General features: G+C 40.1%; 1 protein-coding gene across 10 annotated transcripts in view; it reads right to left on the reverse strand.

The window, feature by feature from the left end:
* LOC138045971 (fibroblast growth factor receptor 4-like) overlaps window positions 1-22,111 on the reverse strand; it is a 37,462-nt gene that overhangs the window by 11,443 nt on the left and 3,908 nt on the right. For 2 of the 10 annotated variants that reach the window (XM_068892626.1, XM_068892687.1), the window contains exons 1-7: window positions 18,338-18,740; window positions 8,097-8,191; window positions 5,449-5,757; window positions 3,586-3,864; window positions 2,801-3,112; window positions 1,353-1,643; window positions 500-720 (exon numbers count right to left, since the gene is read on the reverse strand). In XM_068892626.1, the coding sequence (XP_068748727.1) occupies window positions 500-720; window positions 1,353-1,643; window positions 2,801-3,112; window positions 3,586-3,864; window positions 5,449-5,757; window positions 8,097-8,187 (1,503 nt within the window). In that variant the 5' untranslated portion in view covers window positions 8,188-8,191; window positions 18,338-18,740. Of the gene's footprint in view, window positions 1-499; window positions 721-1,352; window positions 1,644-2,800; window positions 3,113-3,585; window positions 3,865-5,448; window positions 5,758-8,096; window positions 8,192-8,490; window positions 8,563-11,319; window positions 11,339-15,182; window positions 15,293-17,000; window positions 17,100-18,337; window positions 18,741-22,111 lie in introns of those variants that run through there. The other 8 variants (XM_068892692.1, XM_068892633.1, XM_068892642.1 and 5 more) reach the window with 7 other exon arrangements.

Consider the following 22,111-nt stretch of genomic DNA (forward strand, 5'->3'; position numbering starts at 1 on the left):
CCAGACACTTCTCAAAACAACTTAAGTTGAAGGTAGAATTGGTTTTAAACCATAGAATTCTGGATTTCCAGTCTGGTGACCTAATCACTACGTCAAAGTGATTCTTCTATCAAATTCAAATGGCAAGTTGTGCCTGCATAACGTATGGAGGACATTTCGCGTCGATAGGTTAGGAGAACAATACTTAACTCAAATAAAATAAAAAGCCTCTCGTGGCAGAGTATAGACCCACATATGACGCCGAGTATGAGAATCCAACCTGGACTACTTTGGTGGGAGGCGAGCTTAGAGGTAAAACCCGCCCGTGGAATGTTGGCTTTTCCCAAAGTATGAGCAGTGCTTCTTTAATCTTTCGAGAGAGAGCTAATTTCATTCCCGACACTATCTATCATTCACTCTGACGATGGCAGACGTGTCTGTTAAAATCAAGAATGTCGTGTTTTTCTTTAAACTTAAATCGCCATTATCCAGACCATTTTGGATTTTCTTCTACCCTTACCGAAGTTAATTCAGGTTGTTCCTGTTGACTCGTTGGCCTACTGTTCCCAGGCGTACTTGCAGGAGTATTGTGATTTTTGTTCAATTTTCTAACGAAGCAGATTACTCCAATAATTAAGATCAATATGATGATAAATGCGCCTCCAATGCCTCCAATTAACAGAGTCATATTCGACGACATTCCCATAAATCCTTCGCTTGATTGAGCACTGACGTCGGACTCTGAAAATAAGAGATAAAAATCAATTAAGTCAATGGCTTGCTTGAATTTCAGAGGAGTTCTTGTGGTAGTTTGTGCTTGCTTGGGGTCTCTGCTACCGTGTCAGGTACCCATCACCAATAGGAAATCCGAGTATCTCGAGATGCGCAGAAAGTATGCGCAACAACAATAGTAGGCACCGTGCTTAATTATCATATATTCAACAGAATATCGCACTTCTGATTGGTCAATGACGAATGCATTGATAGGGAAGATGTCGTTGACGTCACCTATTGTCATAAATGTGCCAACCAGAGTCCGATTGGCTGTCGAAACAAAAGGTCTCTCTTTATTCTTTACTTTATTCTGGGTTTACTAATTAGAAAACGTAAGCCTTGTGTTAAGGAGGCAAAAAATGTTAACAAAAATTCCCCAGAGTGTTTTTTTTCACCCAAACAAAAGAACACGTTTGCGTGATAATAGAGCTCAGTTCCAGGAGGATTAGTTTAGAACACCACCATGGTCATCGTTCCACTGTTTAGGGACACCAACATGGCCGCCGTGACGTCACGTGAAAACTCTAAACACAAAATATCGTCTCCAAAAGAAACTCACAGGGACAGGAGCATACGCGTTTCCCAAATCTATCACAAACCTGATTTCGGAGTCTTTGCCGCATGGATTGTACTCGGCGGACTGGAGCCAAGGCTGTTTGTTGCAGACATGCGGAATCTGTAGTTGGTATCTGGAGAAAGGTCCGAAATAATGTATTTGACTTTGTTCGGTGGTTTTATCTGTATTTCTTGCCATTCAGTCTGAGATCTCTCTTGGTATTGAAGGGTTAAAGCGATCAGATCCAGGCCTCCGTCGTCGCCGAATTTCCACGTAACTTCAGCAGTTGATGAGCTGGTATCCACGCCGGTAATGGTAGGACTTTCTGGACGAGCTGAGAAAAAGAATCAGAGAAGTGAAAGTAAGAAACGAGAAGGCCAAAAAGCAATGATAATAATTATTGGTTTCAAGAGGAAAAGAGGGTCGTGCTGCACGTGCAACACGCATTTATGGTACATTTCGGTGTCGTACTTCGCAAAACAACAACTTGAGTCACTGAACCTTATAACACGTGTGACAAATTACTCCTTAATTTTAATTTTTCATTTTGTTAATTTATAATTTCAATAGTCAAATAACAATATTGCCATGGCAACTTTTCCTGCAGTGCCAAAATGGTGTCTTATGAACGTCATTTGTCATTCATGATATTAACAGCTAATCATTTGGTATGCTCGTGAATTTAGGGAATATATTCCCTTACGTTTTGTCCAAAGTCAAATAATTTGATTCTGGACAAAGCGCAGGTGAAATTATTCCCAGATTTCACTCGTCACCATTTGATTACCCATACAAATTCAAGATCTTGACAACAACGGAGGCAGGCAACAATGAATCTCTTATTATCCATCTTTACTTCAAAACCGTTTGGGCGAATGAATGCATCTTGCTAAGCAATTATTGTTATTTTATTTAGCACCACAACTTTACCGTTACACGAAGCAGTGTTGCAGAATTAATCCTTTGAATAGACCTATACCTCGAAATTGGTTGCGGTCGCATTACGGAGTTAACACTAGTGTAACATCAAGTTCTATTCTTCAGTGTTCCCCTAGGGATTCAAAACACCAGAAGGGCTGTGGTCGCTTTCGAAAGTTGACACTAGAGTAGTGTCAACTCTAAGTGTTACACACGAGAGTAGTGTCAACTCTAGTGTTACAATGTGTTTCTCTCAAGGGTGATCACAACCATTGCTGAAACTCGTTTGAGCCACCTTAACGCCTTAACAAATTACATGAAATAATATGAACCTTAAATTAGGGAGCTTAGAAAAAGGACGACAACCACTGCCACGAGAATGCCACGAAACAATAGGGACTCAACGATCTACGACGCTCTCGTCAACGAGAACGCCAAAATCAAGAATAGGTTTGTGTGACAATTGTCACCTGTCAGGAAGAAATGCATTCCCAAAAATATCGCCGAGCCATCATGGAAAAAATACAAGCCTACGCAATTATATTATAATTATAAACACTGTGTAGAACTTACTTTTTCCTGACAGTGTCATATTTGAAGTATCTGTGCCCAGCGCATTCACTGCCTCACAGGAGTAGATCCCCCAGTTGTCTGTCGTTACTTTCTCAATTACAAGCGTGCTCCGAGTCGTTACGTTACGGCGTGATGTTGTCGCGCTATATCCATTTATTCCTTTGCCTTCACTGATACTCAACCCGTTTCCAGTTGTGCTTTGCCAGGACCACGTGACTTTCGGGCTCGGGTGTCCTTTGGTGTCACATAGTAAGTTCGCTGTCTCTCCTACATTTGCGTGAAACTTCTTTTTCCCAACTATTCTTGGAGGTTCTAGAAAATAAAAAAACAGAGAAAACATATTTGTCTAGGGCTCTTTAATATTATTTTCCCCTTTATTTCCTCGTGCCGACCATGAGCAAATGGTGGCAGTTTGAAAGAACGAAATTAGGCACCCTTTGCGGACCTATGTGGAGCAAAGAAATTGTCACGTGCACTTACATTTGGGAGTTGAATTTCACTGTCTTTCTTTCCATGTTGTATTCGAGATTGCTTCCTTATTTTACACTCCAAATGGATATTTTTATAACACAGAGAAAAAAGTAATCCAGTTGAAATGATCTGAGCTAAGAATCACATTATGAGGACCGGAGAAAGAAAACAAGGTGGATAATCACGGGTGTGATCGGGGAGATCAGTGAACTGGGCAACTACCAACAACAACGTGATCCGGTGCCCAACGGTCCCACTGCTACAATATGCCACGTCACAATGGTACGCGCAAGGATAAGTGGTAAGTTACCTACCAAATACAGTAACGGTAAAGTCTTTGCTATCCGTTCCAAGCTCGTTTTTGGCCACACAGACATAGGTTCCACTGTCCTCAAAGGATGCTTTCTTGACAAGCAAGGAGTTATCATCTTGCACATTGAACCTGTCTTTGGTCAGCTGTCCATGTGCCTTCTTCCAGGTTACGTTCGCCTTTGGATAGGCACTCACGAGGCAGTTGATTTGGAGATCGCGCGCCTCTTTAGACTGGGTTAAGTTAAGATGCTGTGGGGTTGTTCTTCTGATTATCGGGTGGGCTGAAAAAGAAAAAAAACTTAAACATAATTTTTGAATATTAAGACTTCGTTCGTAGAATGAAACATGAAGTAATCTTCGAACTTATTAGGACAATTATTTAAAGCAATTGTCTCATAAAGACAACTGAAAAATTAAGACGGTTTCAACGGTTTCGAACTTATGACCTCTGCGATGCCAGTGCAATCTTCTAGCAACTGAGCTACAAAGCCACTCAGTTGGGAGCAGGTCAATTTGTTGGGTTCATGTGCTTCCGTGGATAATCGGTTTGTATAAAGAAACCACACCACTCGGTTTTCGAAGAACGGAGCACGGAACGATTTCATGGGTTAATAGACAAATTTAGTATTGCGTGAAAGTGAAACGGCAAATGGGAAAGCAGCAGGCTTCTTCTCTTCACTAAACCATGAAATTTCTTTATTCTGACTGGTCTTTTGCTTTTGAGAAGTTACTTCATATCCGTAGCTAGAAATGAGCTAAAATCAAACAGATTTCTTTAATTTTCAGCCGTTTGCCGTTCGCCGTATACTCGATGCTAAATCTTTTTTTGATCCCACAATCACAGCTAGATAAAATGGAAACGAAATCCCACCTTTCCTTTCTAATCAGAGTTAGTAGAGGGGAATGGTTACGAAAACCGGCGGACTTCAAACACTGATGTTGTCGTCATGGTTTTCGCTTGGTCACGTGTCCCTGACCGTGCACTCAGAATTCAATATGGCGTCAGGCTAGCAGTGATTAGGGTAACATTTTTTTTAAAATTTGTTCTACTTGAACGATTTTAAAACGAAATTAGTCGCTGGCGATGCCAGGTGACAACTGCTCCGTTTTTGGCTGTGGTTCATGCCGTAGAACAAAGGGGATTGCTCCAAACCAAGGATCAAGGCCGTGCGATTTTAGCCTACGTAGAGGGTGGTTATGATGTTGCGAAAACACAAGGGAACTCGAGCGGCAAAGCCGCGAGGAGGTTAGGGCGGGGAAATGGAAAGGAAAGTTCTTCCTCTCCCCAGTCTTACTGCGCCGCTCCAGAGAATAATATTTAAACTCGAACGAGGCCAAAAGGGCCCAATTCGCAATCAAACAAAAGAATACTAAAATGGCAGCCATTTTGGAATAAGGTGTATTGATTTTTGAGTATTTGCCCGAAATTGCAGCACATTCGAGCTACTTGAGCTCAGCAGCGGAGCATCCAGGTTCGATTTCTTCTCTGGGAAGCTGGATTTTTCCGCAAATGCTCAAGTTATCATCAACAACTTCATCGACCAGTGACTGCAGCAGTGTGACGCAGCTCCATCCGTATCGTTCATCGAGCGCTCGTTCACATCTTCCAACCAAATGACAGCGCAATCAAAGCACAGTTAGCGCAGTCACAAATTGGAACCAAACGGAACTGTTCTCGATTCCAAAAAGATTCTTCACTACTTCGTGTCAAATTCGGTCATCCTTTGAGGACCGAGTTAAAAAGAAACAGACTGAAAGTTGTCACTACTTGGACGAAATCTAATAGTGTTCAGAAAACTTCATTCGCAGATTGTATGCACGATAAAGAGGATCGGAAAAGAGCTGTTTAGAGCGCTTAATTTTACCTTTGACATAAAGCTGTATGTTTTCTTCAGCATGGGTGGCTTTAACACCCACAATATAGAGAGCTCTGCACGAGTACGTCCCATGATCGTAGCGGTCGACTTTGTGAAGACGTAAGGATTGTTGATCAACGATAGAAATGAGTCTCTGAGTGTACTTGGAATGCGAGCTGCGAAGGACAGTTAACAGTTTTTGAGTGCCGTTAAACCACGATGTTTGATGCCATGTTCCTCCTTGGACCACAGCACTGCAAGGCAATGTGACATTCTGCCCTTCCTCTGTTGTGACTGTGGATGATGAAGCGAACAAACCTGAAATATAAATGAAAGACAAGCAATCAATTTGAAAGATAAGACTGCTGGGCTAATGTAGCCAGAGATACAGTACCGCTTGATACTACTGACCCCTTTGCTACTTCTGTATCTCGCGACTTCCCTCGGTATTCCCGCGTCAGGGCGCTTTTTTGCCTCGGTCAAATTTCGGTCCGGCTCAAAAGTTGCCCGCGGTAAGGCTTACCTCGGTAAAAGCTTGGTAATGGAAATACGGCAGGAGAATTTGAATGAGCCTCTCGCAGAATTGAATTTTAGTTGATATACAACTTTTTGATTCAAACGGTAAAATGCTATCTCTTCAGAGAGTCGCAATGGGGAAGTTACTCTTTTTTCTAATTCACGATTTCCCAGTTATCTCTTAATGTGGCTGCCCAATGCAGTTATGGGCCATTATTGTGTTTTTTTGACTACGTGAAAGCCCACAGATAAGCCGCGCTCGCCATAGAAATCTGTGGTTAGGGCATCCAGGGTTGAGGGTTCCAAATCTCATCTGGAACTCGGAGTTTTCCTCAGTGAGTTCTATTTGGTTGTCACGCATTCTCTGTGTCTCTATGTTGTATTTCTCACAGCTTGATGCATTTCCCAATAAAATAAGCCAAACTTTTTGTGGAATAAATGCAAGAAATGTGAGTAGGACACACAGATGCCCTTATTAACATAAACATCTGTTTATCACAAATCACGCAATTTAAACCAATTTGTTAAAGATGTTTGATTGAGAGAGTATTCACATTGAAAACGATTAATGATAGCTTTAGACCACAGCAGTGTTGTGTGATAGTTTTCTTCAAAAAACGCTGTGGGCATAAAATATTCAGGTACTGGTTTTCATTTTGCTCGCTGGTCATTCTCTGATCTGATTGGTTGGTGCGTAAATGATATTACAGAGTAACAAATAAAGGCCTTAATTACACAAAATAAAAGTAAATAAATGGACTTTATTTAATTGCCAACTGTATTTAGCGCTAAGGAACCAATCTTTGAAGACACTGAGCAGAAATGATGTCGTAGGTTGGTTTTTGAAAAGAGGAGAAAAACGAAGAACCCGAAGAAAATCGTTTCGGAGCAACATGTGAAGCCGAGTCTGGGAATCAAAGCCGTACCACATTGGTAATTGCGAAGCAAGCACTGACTCAGTGACGTGCTTATTGAAAGTTATCCGGCTTTGGCTATGTGACAAATACTGCAGTGTGATCGCAAACTTTCAGTTGTCGAATCTACATCAGTAACCATTTAACATTCCACGATAGGTTAATTATTTTTCAAGGTATGTAACGGTCACGACCCGTTGTTGAAAGACTTAAGATGTTCCTGAAAAACTGTACACATTGCAAACACAGAACACAAACTGTTAACTTGGTATTGCTGCAAGGTCGTGTTTAATAGTTCTGTGAGCCGTAGAATGCAATTTTTGGCACTTAAATTCTTGATCGACCCATCTTATTTTTAAATTTATGTACAAGAAAAATATAGTTTATTTTATCTATGAAATATCTGTACTTAAAAACAAGTTCGACTTGACAAGCGATATGCTATAGGGTCCCCCTTTGCAAAAACCTCCAGAAAACCCGCATTTTGGACGGAGCCCGGTATATGAGAGACTACTCCAAAAATGACCTGATTCGACCTAGGTATTCTCGGTGTCTCAGATTATAGGGAGTTTTTACTATCCAATTAATATTCATTTATAGCCAAAGAACGAGCGTTCTTTTGGCACGTTTTGCTGAACAATGGTAAGAGCCCTTGGGGTTTGGGCGTCATGGGGCTCCCACAACCTGGCAATAATTGCAAGCGACAATTTAAGTGAAAGCTAATGTCCACCATTAGAACTTTCATGAAGAACTGTTAACGTGTTTATCAATTTTAGGGAGAATTCCTGCCTAAATTTAAGTGGACAAAGCTGCGAAGTTTAGTTGTGAAATACGAGCAGACAAGCTTAGTTTTTCGGAGCCCCATTCATCTGGACGCTATTACATTGACTAAATGCTGTTCTTGAGGAAGCTCCTAAGTAAACACAGTAAAGGAAGTCGGTCTACAATTAATTGTTTCTCAATGCTTTCGAATTAATGTAGACTATTAAATTATGGAGAGAGTTTGACATAATGATTGTTAAAGGTTTCCTAATACGAAATGAGTTTTGCAGTTGCCTTAAATTAACTCAATCACGTACGAACACAATTATTCCGGCTGGAAACCACGAAGAGGTTGCTTGGTCGCCGACACGTCCATGCAAACTTGTTCGCATTTCGGTTTCGTGAGAGCTCAGTACCACATTGCACATAGATTTTAAGAGCAACAAAAGTTACAAATACACTTACCTGGAAACGCCATCAAAATAGCAAGAATTATAGGCAATGATTTGTCTTCCATCTTGACCGGGAATGCTTCGATCAATAAATCTTCTCTCATTCACCTAAAAGAGATAAGCCCTTGAGTAAACCAAATATTATTTTTAAAGAATGGTTGGATAAAATCTTCTCCTTAGATAACTGCCAAATATCACAGTAAACCAGGTCTGTTTCTAGAATCAAAACAATTTTCACTGACCCGTATTGATTTCATTTAGGCTTCATTTAAACAATACGGTGATCTGTTGAGGAGTTCTGACACTAAAATGCCACGATCGCGTGTTGGAGATGTTCATCGAAAAAACTAACAACCCTTATCTAGTTTGGTTAGGTTTTGTTTCCTAAAAACACTTGAAATACTCACGAATTTTCCCTCAATAAAAGATCTTTTCAAGCAATCACTTTCAACGGCATGTCTCTGGGCTGTTACATTTCTCACTTGCATGTGGGCACGCGAAAAGTCTGTAACTTCCTTATCTCATTCTGAAAATTACTGATAAGAGGTCATTGTCGAGGACTATAAATTGTTTATCTTGGCGCCCTAATCGGAACACCTCATTGCTTTGGGCTTTTGATTGAGTAGCGCACCTTTGAAAACTTGCCGCGGAAAACGAGCGCGAACAGAAATAACCGCAAATTGCGTGGAAAGAATGGCATAACTTGCATAGTTTTTCGTTCAAGATGAAGTTTCGAGTCATCTGATGATTTATAGGGAATGTTCCATCATTTTGATGAGATACCAAGTGTGAAAATTCGCGTTTTCAGACAGCATCTTGATGGTCAGTCATTTCGTGACCCGCGTAAGAGTGATGATGTCCAATGGAGTTTCTGGCGCCCAACATACAAGATACACTTAACCCAAAGGAAGTCAATTAATTAGCAGTCCGCCGAAAAAAATCCAAGAAAGTAACCTCCCTGAAAAGAGGATAACAGAGGATCTCCAAAGGATCTTCCTCCAGAGGCTCAAAATGCTCTCATGGACCAATGTTCATAGAAGCTAATGACGGAACTATTGTTTTTTTTTTCCCGAAAATACAAACGCACTACGCTTTTCCTGTGATTTGTTGCATTGAACTTCTTGATCCCGAAGTTGGTTAACTCGCACGAGGCATAAAGATTAAAGACGGTTTTAAGTTAAAAAAGTAAAATACGATCGAAACATCGATTGCAATGTTTTGCTTGAAAGGCAGAAAGGAGGGGGGGGGGGGGGGAGGAGAAAATTATTACTTTACGTGGGAGGTGGTTAAGGGGCTGGTAGAAACAGAAAAGTCTATTATTGGACCCAAAAAGGCCAAGATGTGTTGTGACTGTTGTCCAAAGTGGCTCTAATCTGTTTTCAATCTCTACCCACGAATTCACCGAATTGCCATGAAAAGAAATAGAAAACGATCTACAATACCACATTCATAATCTGTCTTGAGAAGATTTATTTCGCCTACAGCATCGCATGCTTTAGCCTACGTGTGGCGGTTCCCACCCCCCACCCTCGGGGAAAAACGGGAGGGATTTAATGATCAAATTCATCAAAAAATACAACCCTCTTTCAAAAGCCCTCATAGCAAGTTGGTTAAGTAACGAATTAATACGCTTTATAGTGAGGAAAGGGCGCTTTTTCTGGAATCATCGGTCGTGATGTGTAAGTAATAAGCTCAAATCAAACTCTCCAACTATTTATAGGCTCAAGGTCGTGTTGTACAATGTTGGCGAAGTTTGAAGGGGAAAGAAATCTACTAATAAGGTGCGTGTAGCACGTGCAGCACGATTTTTCAACTTATTACGACCGGCACGCTGACACTTGAATTGATAGCCATTTTCTTTTAATTTCGGAGTTACCTCATCTTCACAGTATATGTGAATAGAAAGCTCATTTTGGTGGGTTCCGTCGTCATATCCTTTTCTTCACTTGGCTCTCGCGAGGGCATTCGGAAACCGAAATAGCTAATCGTTACGAGCTTTGGCTAATAATACAGTCATAATCCTTCAGAAATTTAGAGGTTCTAGCAGGCGTTGTTTGAAAGCCGTTAAAACATGGAAAAAAATCCGCATTAAGCGGTTTATTTTAAGGAAGCGTGTCAAAATTCAGGAGTCTAAACATAAAAAGCTGTTTATCTACAGAAATTTAATTTCTTTAAGCTGATTTCTCCGGAGACAAGAAAAACAAACGAAGGTGGAAATGACTAGATCTCCAACTGAAAGCCATTTTTCCTTCTCCAAGGAAAAATGGCCTTCCAGGTTTGAAAAATAGTGACCACTCCCACTGCCGCTGACATTTATTAAATTATTTGAGACTCAATAAGTGAGCATTCGCTGGTTTGCTTTGAATGGATATATCACTCGAAACGCGATGCCCAAGTTTCAAAATTTCCTGTTTTTTATCTGATAAAAGAGTTATTTTCCGTCGTAGCAGCGTCATTAATCAAAAATATGGGCGAGGCAAGCCTGGGAAAATTCTCTGCAAAACAATTTTTTATGGTTTAATATTTTCTAAGAGTAAAGGCCTTTTGAATTCTAAATTTTTAAAGAGCTCTAACGACGGTTTTTACGCTTAATTCCGTTCTGCGTTTTTGAAATGAACTGTTTTCAACTGTTTATAGTAATGAATTGGAAGAAATTCTAGGTCTTCTATTCTCAGTCAAATAGACATTTACTTCACAAATTAAACAATTTTGTATTTTAAATAAAGGCTTCATTGATTTCTTTAGCTTACTCACACTGGACTTAATCCATTAAAAGCTCTTACTTCAAAGAAATGAAGAAAAAGAATCGACGCTTAATTGTAGACGCCATAATGTCGACAGCATCACAAAATCTTGATATATGAATTGTTTCAACAAGCTTAATTTTTCGACAATATTTTTATATTCACATGATCTATTATGATATGATTTATTAGAAGCCAAACGAGATGCGTCGTAAGTCAATTAAATTAAGCTTAACTCGTACCTCGTCTGAAAGCTTGAATAATTATAGGGTGATCAGTTATTCGTTCTAACGCACCGTTTACAGATTCACAGGTATGCTCATTAATTCTTCTTACGAGTTCGCGGAATCAGCTGACGATCGTTAAACGCAAAGTTCTATTTGTCCTAGTCGACTATACGGTGAAACATTACCCCATTCGATTCCACAAATTTTACCTTTTTCAGATTGTGACGATTGACAAAAGAAGCAAAAAGCAAAGACAATGAATGACCTTGTTATTTGTTTCTCAGCTACTTTTCTCAAATGATCATCAGCAGACGATAAAATTGTGTTTTCCGTCGTTCCCACTATAGCATTCTGCAAGACAGCAAACAGTGCAATAAGAGGGCCTCTGTGTATCAAAAAGAGAATACACATGTTCTATGTTGACTTCTGTCATGCGGGGTATTCGTGTTTTGTTTGAGTCGTTCTCCAATGCAATTTAACGAGCAAAGGCTACATATTCATTGCATCTGGATCTGAAATCTTGTGTTATTCATGAAAAACGTAGATTAAGTTGTGCTAACCAGAATACATGTACAAATTTATCGCTTTAGAACTAGAAAGCAAAAACAAAGAAAGAATAAAACAGAGCGAGAAACAAATTAAGCAATGTTAGTAGCTACATTGTTTGCTTCATTACTGTTAAGTGTTGTTTGTAATTCAATTAATGAATTAACTACAGAGGTAATATCGACGAAATTCTGCGTTAAACAACGAAGCTATTTGTCTTCCGGAAGCGTTTTTCCGTCTATTTAACCATAACAACTCTGTCTAACAATAAAAAAATGGTAAAAAAGGTTGCAGCAGGGAAGCTTTAATCCTTATGATAGACTATACCCCAAAATACTTCGCAGAAAGACTCCATCCGGTGCGGCACCAGTATTACATTTATATTTGTTGAGATTTGGATTTTGCACCTCCAAGATGTTTATTGACCTTTTCTTGACCTTTGGTAATTGCCTCACATCCAATCTGGTCCGATATAGAAGAATATAGACCCTATAATGACGCGATTGGCCAAACAAGATATTTTTTATATTTTTAATCAGGTGAAAGGTAATAAAGATAAGAGATCAAGGATGCTCAAGCGTAAGCTGGTGTTTTGAAAACCCTAACTTGAGGGGCAGGCACACTCCAGAGAGGGAATTAAGGAAAGGCAGGAGGGGAGCTGGTATGGACTGTGTGTGACACAGAATGGACAGCTGTTGATGATGTTAGCAGCAGCGACCACGATTACGATCATGCTGATGATGATGATGATGAGGACGATGTTTACTATTATTAGCGCACAGTTCGTTTGTACGTACCTAGCCACGTCTAGCCACATCTTATGGGAAAAGTTTGATTCCTTGGTATGGAAGTATGGGAGATAGATGCTCCCCTTGTAGACTACGAGAAGTCTCTCTTCTGTAGTCTAACCTGAGTACTCAGGCTACTGTAGTCCGGCGAGCAAAACGTGAGACATGCAAATGGCCAAGCGCGTGATTGAAGGAGCGAGACGAGCTGCCGCCCTCGTTTCGCGCGTCTCGCGGCTTTGCCGCTCCGGCGTGCTTACACTGCTCTCACTAAATCTGAAGAAAAAGAGAGACTTCTCGCAGTCTACTCCCCTTGATGAGATCCTGGGTGCGTCCAAATCAAAATTAAACCTTACTTGCAGATCATGAGGAATAGAAAAACCTGAGTACCCGGAGAAGAACGTCTTCAAACAAAGTGTAGAAACACATACGCCATCCAGTCGAGCAATGCATTCAAACACGGGGCAAAGTGGTTTTTCTTGTGTATAATATAGTTACAGTGACAACTCTCAGTTGAGCGTTTTCAAGTCTGTTACACACTGTCCGTCAAGCTTAAAGTAAAGTAACTTTTAGGATGATTATATCCAAAATAATTTCTAATTTCTAAAGAAACTGTGCGGCTGCGTCGGTGGGAAAGTGAAACAGGAAAATTTGGTTTTATCAAACGTTTTGATAAAGGTCGAATTACCGCCGTGAACGATTTTGAAAGCTGACGTTTCGTCAGAGCGAATGACGAAGGGCCAACGCTCGAAACGTCAGCTTTCCAAATCGTTTACGGTGGTAATTCGACCTTTATCAACGTGTTTGATATAACCAAATTTTCCTATATTCAAACAAAGTCAAGTAATTATTTTACATTTATATGAACTGGCTTCGTTAGTATCGAGTTCCCAAAACTGTAAAGAGGCAAATAAAAAAAAAAACACTCTTCCTTTAGCGTTGTCATGGCAGCAACTAAGCACGATTTTATAGGCCAACCAGACTAGTTATTCTCCTTCTAGATTTTCAGTCAAAACAAAAGTCCATTGTGGACTCTTCGTCAAAACTAATTTCAAAAACTATTAATCTCAGGTACCCATCTGCTTCTTGGCAATGGAAAGAGTTGGCCTTCAATTTGAGGGCCATGTAAGTTAGCATGAAAAATACCTTTACAAAGCTTGCCAGAAAGAAGAATTTTCCAGAGAATTGAAAGCGAAATTTGATCCACTTCTTTGGAAGAGTAAATACAAAAAGTATTAAACCGCAAATCCGAAAAGGAGTATTTGATCTTCTTAACGATATCGCAAATCCTACTTAAGTTTGAGGTCGATACTCGGTTTTCCGAATAAACCAAGTCGCTAAGAAGAATTCGTTTACACACGCAATGTTGACCTTCGATGACACAAAGATCAGATGTTGAAACATCGACTTGTCTCTTTAGCGCAGATAGATTGAAGTACGTTTGAAGCGTTCTTGTCCGCGGTAATCCACCGGTTTCAATATCTCGTTTGTACATGGCCATACCCCCACCGTCTAACCAAATTTACCCCCCACATTTATCACCTCGGTTCAAATACGTGACATAATGAAGAGAACGTGCTTTCAAGGATAAATGGCCCTTAATTATACTGATAGCATTTTTATGACTGTTTTCCTAAGAACGTTAGAATAAATGATGCAAAAACGCCATGTAATTTCCGAGGGGACTTCTGTCATACTAAGATGAACATCTCTTTTTCCCTTTTTGAAACAGAACTCGTCATTTTTACGGGATATATACGAGCTAGTTCTTGGCAAAATTGCACTTCCTTAGCATAACGAGGGAGTTCAGGTTCATTCAACCACTAGATCGTGAGGAAAAGCTCTTCATTTTGGCTTGTCGTAGTAAACTTGGCATTAATTCCATTTCCGCATACATGGCCGTAGGTCAGTTTTGAACATTTTCAAACACGCTACAGAGCGACTGTAGGAATTTGTTACCCTTTGTTATCGCACGATGTGTTAAGCCGTAGGCAAGCCAACTGTAAGTCTTTTTTTGGATTAAGCTAGCAAAGTCTTGGCGTCTGGAAGACGAAGGTTAAGCTCTTGGACAGGACGCCACTAGAGCCAAAGGAAATGTGGTGTTCTAAAGAGCCTTAAAACTAGCCAGAATTGTTCGGAGGCTTTATAAGAAAATCAAAAAATTGACAGTCTGAAATTGGCGAAACCGTTTGCGAGTCCTGCCTAAAACATTCGTAATCCATTCAAATCCTTTGATTGCATTCGTTAATGATCTTGAGATAGATTTTGTTACAAATGCATGAAAAACTTTTTTACGCGAACCGGAAACGTGATAGAGCCATATTTGTCGGGTTTTCTGAATCAACCGAAACAGTACCTCTCAGTTAAAAAAACTAGTCTGAGTAAAGGTCGCAGTTATCTCTGTTGCCTTGCAAAACAAAGCTATCGACTTTAGCGTCTTCAGTTTGGTATTTCTCCAACTACCGGCATATTTTTTCCGGCCTCGTCTTTTTGCTGCTGTTGCTCTAGCTGCCAACCGATCATCTTGCATGCATGTTGCTGATGACGCGCTTGAACTGTTTCAGTTAAAATGTAACTTTTAAATTTCACGTACTCACTGTTGCTAACCGCTCTTAAATTAATTGCTGGTCAAGGCGGGTGTATGTAACCCAGAATGCCAAAAAACTCTCACACGTTATCGTTCAAAAATAATTAAGGAAAACTCGCAAGCTGAAAGTTAATTCTACCGCGTTAAAATTTCTAAAATATGAAATAAAACCACAAAAAAACTGAAACCAGATATATCTGAGCAATTTACCTCGATGAGAGCAATCTGTTTCTACGATAGATGGTGCTGTGTCCAATTCGTACCTGTAATTTTTGGTTCAATGCAACAGGTCGTATGATCGACAGCCGGTTTCAATACTGCATTGTGGCTAAATGAGCTGTTAGGCTTAATTAATAACTCAACTGGTGTAATTGAACAAGACCCTATGTTAAAAGATCCTTAATCCACAATAATCCTACTAAGTTTGTAACCGGAGTCTCTTTCTGCAGTTTCGTATCTTTTTCGCTTCGAATCCCTAATTAGAGATTCTCACGGCCGTTCCCGACCTTACTAGCTTTCGTCCTTAATTCTACTGATCAAAGATAACCAGTGTTTTCCTAATCTTGGCTATCAAATGAGAATTAACACTGAATGAAGTGTTTCGTGCACTGGCACATATCGGCAGGCGAAGAAACTAGGACCCGACGGAACTTGATACAGCTCTGGAAAATGTGATGGGTATGGTGTCTCCACCGAAGTATCGACCACCATAGCAGTAGCTAAAATCTGTCATCAATTCTCGGTCTAATCGATCGCTGAGCGGCGATACTATACAGTTATAGTATCCACGAAAGCACACCTACCATATATTGAAAACAGAGTTCACTGACGAAGGAAGGAACCCGCCTTTGCGTCATACTATAAATCGATTTACTTCGTTTGCAAATCTACGAATTAACCGCTTAGCTTTATTTGATTCCCAAAATGGAAGGCATAACACGGATCATACTCTTCTCCTACGCAAATACTTCATCAGGGTGTAAAAATCCGCCTTACAAATATCACGGACATGAAATGTTTACATTGTGCGAGAGATGAAAAAGATGAGACTTTTTGCTATCTTCCCCAAAAGCGCACTCACGTTTAAACGAGTCAGGAATTACTCCATAAATTAAGACACTCTAAAGCTCGAAATAATAAAACAAAAAGAACAAGGATGTCGAGTATCCTCTTTCCTAGTTTTCCCCTCAGACATTTAGCGATTAGAAACAGCTCGCCCCCGACGGAGATACTTCTCGATCCATTTAGTAACGTCAAAGTATGGAGTGTCCTTATTTCGTTAGAAACCCTCGTTGTGTCATATATCTGTTTACTTGTGACGTCTTATCGGTGTTACTGATTTATAAAGGCGAAAATGAAGAGGTTTTGGTTATTTGATTCCTTTTATGCTGTGTGCATTATAGCTTGCTTTACGAGCGTTTCCGTCGGACATTTCCATGCAGCGTTCATTGAAAGCTGTGCGAGGCATTTCGCGTGCATTCACTTTAAAAAAACTCCTCAAGAAAACGCTTGCTTCGCCGGCGTAGCGCTTGGTTTTCTTTATGTCAACACTGGCGCTGGGTTTCTAACCCTCAGGGGTGCAGTTTTGTCTAAGTTTCCCTGCTGACTGGCACTTGTGCGTCAACAGAAAAAGGAACTGGACTAGTTGTGTTACTTTCAGTTTGCTCACAAACATTTTTTATTAACATTGATCGTTTTGGGTAGACCTGTGACCTGTGTCTCGTACAAAAACATGTTTCCTTGCAAGGCCTTAACAGTTCTATTGAGTTTCAAATTAACAGTTTGGTGACACCTTTGGGTGTCACAACAATACGCTGCACTCATATATAAACAGAGGATTTAAAATTCGACGATAATTTGGCCGTGATAGAAGTTAAATTCCCCTTCGATCTTCGATCTTTCCACTTTTCAGGCGTTAACGTTATGAAAACTGAAGAAATTATTAAATCTACGGGTTTTATATCCTACTGTTCTCCTACAATTTCGATTAAATCACCGGAAGCTTGGGAAGACCTCGTGATTTATCACCTCTTAAGTTTCAACCTTGGGTATGTCTTCTCGGAATGGACGACGATTCAGAAAAGACGAACGGGCGATTTCTTGTTTATGACAAGGATAGGCTGCGACCTAAAACATCAATAACTGGAGATGTAAAGTGTGTTTGATAGAAGATCGTAAAATAGTAGAGTCTTTGCCGAGTGTCGAATGACATAGATGTCAGATTGGTTGAAAGCATCACCGGATCAAATACTTCTACCCTGACCTTCTGATCTTCAGTTAGAGCAAACAGAATCATAATAGCAAATATCTCAAATCTACACCTTTGTTATCACTGCTTATCGCTGAAGCGTCGGTCGAATGATTTAATTTTTGTCGCTTAAGTCTTGCCGTTTCAAAAGCGAGGACACTAATTAAAAGGCCCGATCGCATAGACCGACCCTTCTGCAAACATCGTCTGCTGCCCAATGATTTGGGCGTTACAGGAAAATATCGAATAGACCCCGTGCAATAACCCGTCAAGACCGCAAAAGAGGCCAAACACGCAAAGTAGTTATTTTTTTCTAATTTCTAGCTAATGTATGTTTTAACATGTGTCTTTTCAATGTTATTTTTTCTTACTAAAGAATTTTTAGAATGAAGGGTGAAATCTAATGCGCATTCTACCATCAAATTTGTTTTTAAACACCCCTTTCCATTTCAGCAAGTGTTGTTCCAAACGTCACGTACTTGCCTAATAATCACCAAAGATGGCAACATATCACTGTTTTGAAGAACTAATCGCTTGAAACTGATGTCGCAAGTTTTAGTTTGGCAAGTAAAATTACGCTTGTCGAAAAGAGGTGTCACTGATCGCCCAGAATATACTATTGTCTATTCATCATCTTGGATGCAATCCCGCAGGAAGTTGTTATGAATACTAATATTGAATACAAAAGTAAAACAAATTCGACAATACAAGAATACTCGAAAGAATGAGCGATTTGTGAGCGAGCGCAAACACAGTATGAGCTTGTTCGGCCCTCATTAATTTTCACATGGGATGAATTCTTGAGAACCACAGAAAAGTCAAGGAACGACAAGGTTTTCTCCCTTCGTTTGCGCAAAAAGACTCCAGAAAAATGACCTTTCAAGATCATCTGAACTCTTCCTAATTGTTCTACCAAGAGAATGCTTTATCCGCGAATATTTGCAATACGTGAGGTCTTCAACGGCCCCTTCAACAAATTATAGCGCTACTAGGTGATCGCCGCGGAATCACCCACATGATTTACTCAGCGTATTTGTCGAAGAATCGAAAGCCCCCGAAATATTTTTCAGTCAGTGAACACAATAAACCAGGATAAATAAGTGATTGCTCTACTTACTCAAGATGCTGTTGTAATGTATACCATGCCCTCCTCGATCACTTATTCCAGTCAGATTTACGAAAGAGACTCCGTAACAGACTTCGCCTGCGTTCAATTCACGAATGGCCGATGCCGCTCAGGGATCGATGCCAACTCCTTTGTGATACGATCGTGGTGATGGATACAAAATCCCCGCTGGGCTTTTCTTTTGTTCGGAAAATCTTCTAAACGTTCTGTAACCCCTTCTGTCGGGACAGGGAATTCCAACACGTGCGGGTGTCTTGGAAACGTTGATATCTAATTCGCTGGCTTGATCCGTTACCACCTCCGTCAAAGCGACTCCAAGACCGGTACTTCAGCAGAACGCCACAGAAAAATGAAGTCAGTCTTTCCCGCCTTGATTAGATCTTTCTATTTTCAATCTTAAAGCGTAATTGACATTAATTGACCGGCTGTACGGCTAATTTAACAGATCATCAGCTTCTTTCAATCACCATTGTTTAACGACCAATCACCTCTCGGGGATGTTTTTCGTGTAAGCAGAGCCGCTGACTTTCCAAAAATAAAAGCTAAGCTTTTAGACGTGACGTTTCTGGGAAAATGATCCTTTCTCTTCCTCCAGATGGGAAAATAATACCACTCGGCGTTTTATTTCGCAACGCCTAAACACGCCTTGTTATTCTACGTACAAAACACTAAAACCGTTTTCGCTGACGCTAACGACAATACCCGTGGACGCTTCAAACTGTTAGAACGCGCTTTGGAAAATTTTATTATACATGTATGTTGAAAATTTACATCATCCAACTTTTTATTTTACAGAGGCAAGAAAAGGACACGTTTTAGATAAGATCTCGATTATTTTGGATTATAACTGGATAAAGGAAATCGTTCTATGGCGTTGAAACATGATAATTTTGGATCGTGGGATATATTTGTACGCGTTCTGCGTTCTGTTTTTATCGAATCAGATATGAGCACCAAGAGATAGCGCTGTGAAATAATCCTTTTAAAAGCTTGTTGCGAAAACTGAAACTGCTAAACGATACTTTCCGTGGAAAAAATCGGCTCTTTCCTGTGGTGATTTCCACTGTGGAAAATTCTATCCTGCCAGTACATAAATATTCAATTTCTTGAAAAAGGAAGCTACCAAACCGGGCCAGTCTGAAACATATTTGTTTTCGGCGGTCGTTCAGAATGTTGAAAACCCTGGTAACATCAAGTTAAGCAAAAGATTGAAACGTTTATACACATGACACAGCGCTTTGTGGTAAAGAATTTGGGTCTTTTTCCCGCCGTACATGTAGGTGTCATTTCCGTTGGAAACTTAACAACAAAACGAAAAAAATTCTCTCTGAGTGCACTCACTTAGTGCTTCACCTTGTTGATGGTTCACAGAGGCGCCTGTTATTGCATTTTTGATTTTTCTCTCAATAAACACGAAAATCACATTACATACGAGGAACAAACATTTGCTTTCATTCCGCAATTAACTCAGTGCCTGAAATAATAATATCTCACAAACAAAAACATTTCTTGGTGTGAAATATGCATGTTTTGTCCTATCACGTTAACGCGCCGTTGAAAACAAAAAGCATTCAATGGCTTGTTTAATCAACCTTGCAACCGTAGAAGGAGTGTGGGAAAACAGCTAAATGCTTTGTTTGATTTGTGGGAACAAGTCGACAAAAGCATTTTTTTTTTTTGGTTCATTCGAGGCGAGACATTACACAAAAGGTTCGTCTTTTTTTGCTCTTTTCGAACAAACTATCACGTAACAGCACGATTTTTTTCAAGAGCGCAACCCAAATGCGGGTATTTTTTTTCCAGGGTGTGTCCAATTTAGTGCGGTTAAGGTTATTCGGATGGGACCGATGAAAATACAGTCCCTTAGTCTCGCATTAAGCATACAGCTGTATTCCTTCACGTTTGATAAAAAAATGACTGTGGGGCAGCAGGCATGATGCAGGATCCTCATTCCGGAATCTTAGCCCCGCTTAGAAATGCAACGCCTTTCCTCAAAATATGAAAATTACACTTGTAGGTTGTGTACGATCAACTGCCTTGCTCAACGTGGGTTAAGAATTGATGATTGCCAAGAATGTTTAGGAAAGGAGTAAACTCAGTCAAAAACATGGAATACAAAAGTTTATCTTTCGCAAAAATTGGTTTTCGTGAAGTCATTGTTTTGAATTGACAGCCGAAAGTGCACTTTTGCTTGAAAAAGTTTAGGAGATTAATTTCTTCATGGAATTATGTTTTCATAACATCATAAAATTCATCTGAGCGATAATTCCGGGCCTGTGAACTCGTTCAAGATCATTGAACTACCGAAGAGCAAAAACAACCGGCCAGACATGAAACATTTTACAGGTTAATCATTTTATACCCCTAAGAAGGTTAATTCCGAAAACTCGGAAATATATTTTTTTAAAAAAATTATATAAAAAATGACTTCATCCGCACGGCCAGTCTAGGCGGCTTATCATCCTTGTCTATTATGTTAAGTTTCTGGCTAAATCCACAAAGATCCATCGCCTTCGGCTCGAGCCGTAGTTGGCCCTTCCTAAAACAATGATCGTTAGCTCGTTAATCGAACCACCTGTTATTTGGGGCCGAGTGAAATCATCAAATCATATATACATCTTTCTGACATTCATTTCATGCATTCCGGAGGGGTACGTTGGGATTTTCGGTTTTTGCACCAAAACACTACGGTTTTTCGGTTTTTGTGTCTCTTACGGTTTGAGGGTATTCCTGATTCACAAATAACATCCATATACAATGATGAAATTAACCTAGTTTATCCCATATCCTCCAGGTGCCACTAATATATCAGATCGGAAATCCGGCTCTGAAAACTTTCGGTTTTGATGGTTTAATTTGTATTCTGTTTTCGGTTTTAATCGAAATCGGCAGTTCGGTTTTTCGGTTTTGGGCGAATTTTTTTTGCGGTTTTTTGGTTTCTAATACACTCCAATGCCCCCCTCATTCCGCAGTTCAAATATTTGGCAGAAAATTCATATATCATTACAATAATTTCATTAATAACAGGATAATTTGATCACCCAATTGAGCAGCGCCCAGCTGGCTTGCAATTGGTCAGCAAGTACATGTACTGCGCAATCACACGATCTTGGGTTCGATTCGCGTTAAAGCCCATTCTCGTCACCAGAGCCTGGGATCTTATGTCTGCGCATAACCCAAGGCTCCGGGAAACGCTATGAAGGGGACATGTGCCGTAGAGTTCTTATAGCCAAAAAATGGGCTATTTGAACCTTACGGCGCCTGCTCACTCCTCGTGCTAACATGAATGCACCAATCAGAGACGCTTTGCATTGTTCTTCACGAAAACCAGTGAAATGGCACTTTGTTTCAGGCTTCCCCAGAGCGTTTCTCACCCTCAGCCATGCGCGAAAGAGAAGAGCTCTGGCTTCGAGATTGCTTCAAGCGTGGATCATTTTAGGCTTATTTAACTACAGTGATGATCTTCCTGACTTTCATTACATATTGAAGCAGATCATTGCAATTTGTGTTTGGTTGTAAGATGAGGCGAAAAAAGTAGTACCCGGGGAAAACCCTTAGTCTTGCAGAAGAGTAACTGAACCCATAACACATTGCTGCAAGGCAGGTGCTCTCAACCCCAATGCATTCGCCCTGCTCTCCATGGCATAATATGATAAATATTTATCGCCTTGTTTTAATAGAGCGGTTTTCAATTGAGTGTTGAAAATAATTAGCGAATTGCTTTGGTTTATGATTACTTCACTAGGTGATTTTCGCGCCACTTTT

This window comes from Montipora capricornis, chromosome 1, assembly GCF_036669925.1.
Source record: "Montipora capricornis isolate CH-2021 chromosome 1, ASM3666992v2, whole genome shotgun sequence".
NCBI classification, from domain to species: Eukaryota; Metazoa; Cnidaria; class Anthozoa; order Scleractinia; family Acroporidae; genus Montipora; species Montipora capricornis.